This window comes from Odocoileus virginianus, chromosome 22, assembly GCF_023699985.2.
Source record: "Odocoileus virginianus isolate 20LAN1187 ecotype Illinois chromosome 22, Ovbor_1.2, whole genome shotgun sequence".
In the NCBI taxonomy this organism is placed as follows: Eukaryota; Metazoa; Chordata; class Mammalia; order Artiodactyla; family Cervidae; genus Odocoileus; species Odocoileus virginianus.
The window spans coordinates 45,584,344-45,587,196 of NC_069695.1; the positions used below are offsets into that span (position 1 = coordinate 45,584,344).

At 37.4% G+C, this 2,853-nt stretch overlaps 1 protein-coding gene across 1 annotated transcript; it reads left to right on the forward strand.

Moving 5' to 3' along the window:
- Positions 1–373: 373 nt before the first annotated feature.
- LOC139030450 (thymosin beta-4) lies at positions 374–892 on the forward strand. The gene has a single exon (XM_070453047.1). It carries the CDS (start codon positions 431–433, stop codon positions 563–565), a length of 135 nt encoding a protein of 44 aa, XP_070309148.1. The 5' UTR covers positions 374–430; the 3' UTR covers positions 566–892.
- Positions 893–2,853: the final 1,961 nt, after the last annotated feature.

The following is a 2,853-nucleotide window of genomic DNA, read 5'->3' on the forward strand; positions in this document are numbered from 1 at the left end:
TGTTAATAATATTTTAGCATTGTATGATTAAATCAAGAATAATCAATTGTTAAAATAATATTTGACTTCTAAAATTAATCTTTTTACCACTCTGTCAGTAAATGTGGCCCAATAGCATTTGACACACATTTTCCAACCTGCATCTTTAATATACAGATATGGCTGAGCATGCACACACAGAATGTTACAAGAAATAAGGATATTTATGTACTAACCTGTTTCATTGCTTGGAAAATAAAATAAAATCATCATTAATTTGGAAAATTTTAATTAAGTAACTACTTTTTGGCAGTTCAGGAATAACCCTAAAGAAATGAAGGAGCCAGAATTTCCAGTGGTCAAATTGAAAAGGAAATTAAGGCACTCGGCGGCGGCCACATCACAGACCAGACTTCGCTCGCTCGCAGCTCGCTCCGCGCCCTCCGCAACAATGTCTGACAAGCCCGATATGGCTGAGATTGAGAAGTTCGATAAGTCGAAATTGAAGAAAACGGAAACGCAAGAGAAAAACCCACTGCCTTCGAAAGAAACGATTGAACAGGAGAAGCAAGCAGGCGAGTCGTAATGAAGCTTGCGCCGCCAGTATGCACTGTACATTCCACAAGCATTGCCTTCTTATTTTACTTCTTTTAGCTGTTTAACTTTGTAAGATGCAAAGAGGTTGGATCGAGTTTAAATGACTGTGCTACCCCTTTTCACATCAAAGAATGGAGAACTACTGACAACGTAGGCCGCGCCTGCCTCTCCCATCTGCCTATGTGGCTGCAGGGAAGGAAAAGAACTTGCATGTTGGCGAAGGAGGAAGCTGGGTGGGACGACAGTGAAATCTAGAGTTAAAAAGCTGGTCCAAGGTGTTCTGCGGGCTGTAAAATGCAGTTTAATCAGAGTGCCATTTCTTTTGTTGTTGTTCAAATGGTTTTAATTATTGGAATGCACAATTTTTTTAATATGCAAATAGAAAGTTTTAAAACCTGAAAAAAAAAAAGGAAATTAAAATCAAAACAATAATCATGGTAAAAGGAAAGTTTATTTTTGAAATCATTATTTCATAAAGGTTACCTTTAACCAGTTGTGATTGTTTTTACTATTATTTATTCTCTATTTTAGAAAATGGAAAAGGAGGAAAAAGAATGATTAAATGAAATTGTCCTAACATAGAAGCTAGAAAAGAGGACCAAAGTATACCAGTAGTCCCAAATAATAACCATGTAGAAATTTTTTTCAATAATTGATTAGCTCATGTGGATATTCACAAATAAAACTCATAGATCTTACTTTTCATCTCAGGAAACAAACATAGGTGAGGGCAAAACACACATGAGAGATAATAGAACAGGTTATATTAGTCAACTGAAAATGAGACTGTATTCCATTTTTTTTTAAATTTGCTATAAGTTTGTAGCTCCTTAAAAGTACCTGAATAAATACATCCATAGCCAAAAATAAATGGCAAGTTAAATCTAGAAATAAAATAGCAATAATAATAATGCATTACACACTGATAGGGCTTCCTTGGGGGCTTGTGTGCCTGCTAAGTTGCCTCAGTCATGTCCCACTCTGCACAAATCTGTGGATGGTGGCCTGCCAGGGTCCTCTGTCCATGGAATTCTCCAGGCAAGAATCCGGGAGTGGCTTGCCATTCCCTCCTCCTGTGGATCTTTCTAACTCTGGGAACAAACTCTCATCTCTTACCTCTCCTGTATTGGCAGAATGTTTCTTACCTGGGAAGTGTTCCCTGGTGGCTAAGTGGAAAAGAATCTGCCTGCCAATGTAGGAAATGCGAGTTTGATCCTAGGGAGTAAGATTTCTAGACAAATTACAGCTGTTTAGTAAAAACAGAATTTTTGGTTTTGCAAGTTAATTTCTGAACTGTTTTTTTTTTTTTTTAATAAAGTTCTCTTGAACTTTTTCTTTTTTTTAAGAATTAAAAGCAAAATTGCTCGTGTGTCTATGTGCTCAGTTGTGTCTGACTCTTTGTGACCCCATGGCCTGTAGCCTGCCAGGTTCCTCTGTCCATGGGATTTCCCAGGCAAGAATACTGGAGTAGGTTGCCATTTCCTTCTCCAGGGGATCTTCCCAACCCAGGGATCAAGCCCGCGTCTCCTGCATTGGCAGGCAGGTTCCTTACCACTGAACCACCTGGGAAGTTCAGAATTGCTTGACTAACATTAAAAGAAGTGCATTGTATAACACTAAGTATTCAGTATGTTGGATTTAGTCAGGTCTTTAATGTGGGCATCTCATGATCATGTTATACACACTTGAGACTATTTTCCAAGAGGAAAGTTCACATGGTCCTTTGTGTTTTATAACACTTAAAATATCATTAACAATGTAATAGTGATAAAAGCACCAATACCTGCCTTCTCCGTTAAAGGATGCCACAGGATTTTAAAACTGTTGAAAGGAAATCTTTTGCTTTTAATATGACTTTTATCTTGTCATCTAATAATTGTAACATTTAAGAGTGATTTTTAAATGACATTATGTTATTACAGGCCAGTCATTCCACTCTGGGTTTGGACAATTTGAGGAAAAAGCAACATAAAAGATTAGACTTGGTGGAAAGCGTTTGCAGAATTTTCTAGAAAAGTTTTACACAATGTGAGTACCATTTGAAAGCACTTGGGAAGCCAATTTGCCTTCTTAAAATAGTGTGGATCTCTTTGCTTTCTGTGGTATATTCATCACTTATCACCCTAAGATGTCTGGTACCATGCAGACAGAGTTCTGCAAGAGGACTCTTTCAATAAAGGAAGGAGATCAAAGGACAATCTATTTGCATAGTACTTTCTCATCTACTTGACATAGATTGTATTTACCACTTCTGGAAGGAGGCAAGAGGTGTTCATG

Excerpts from the sequence above, each read along its gene's own strand:
- LOC139030450 (XM_070453047.1), top strand. The coding sequence starts at position 431 with ATGTCTGACAAGCCCGATATGGCTGAGATTGAGAAGTTCGATAAGTCG.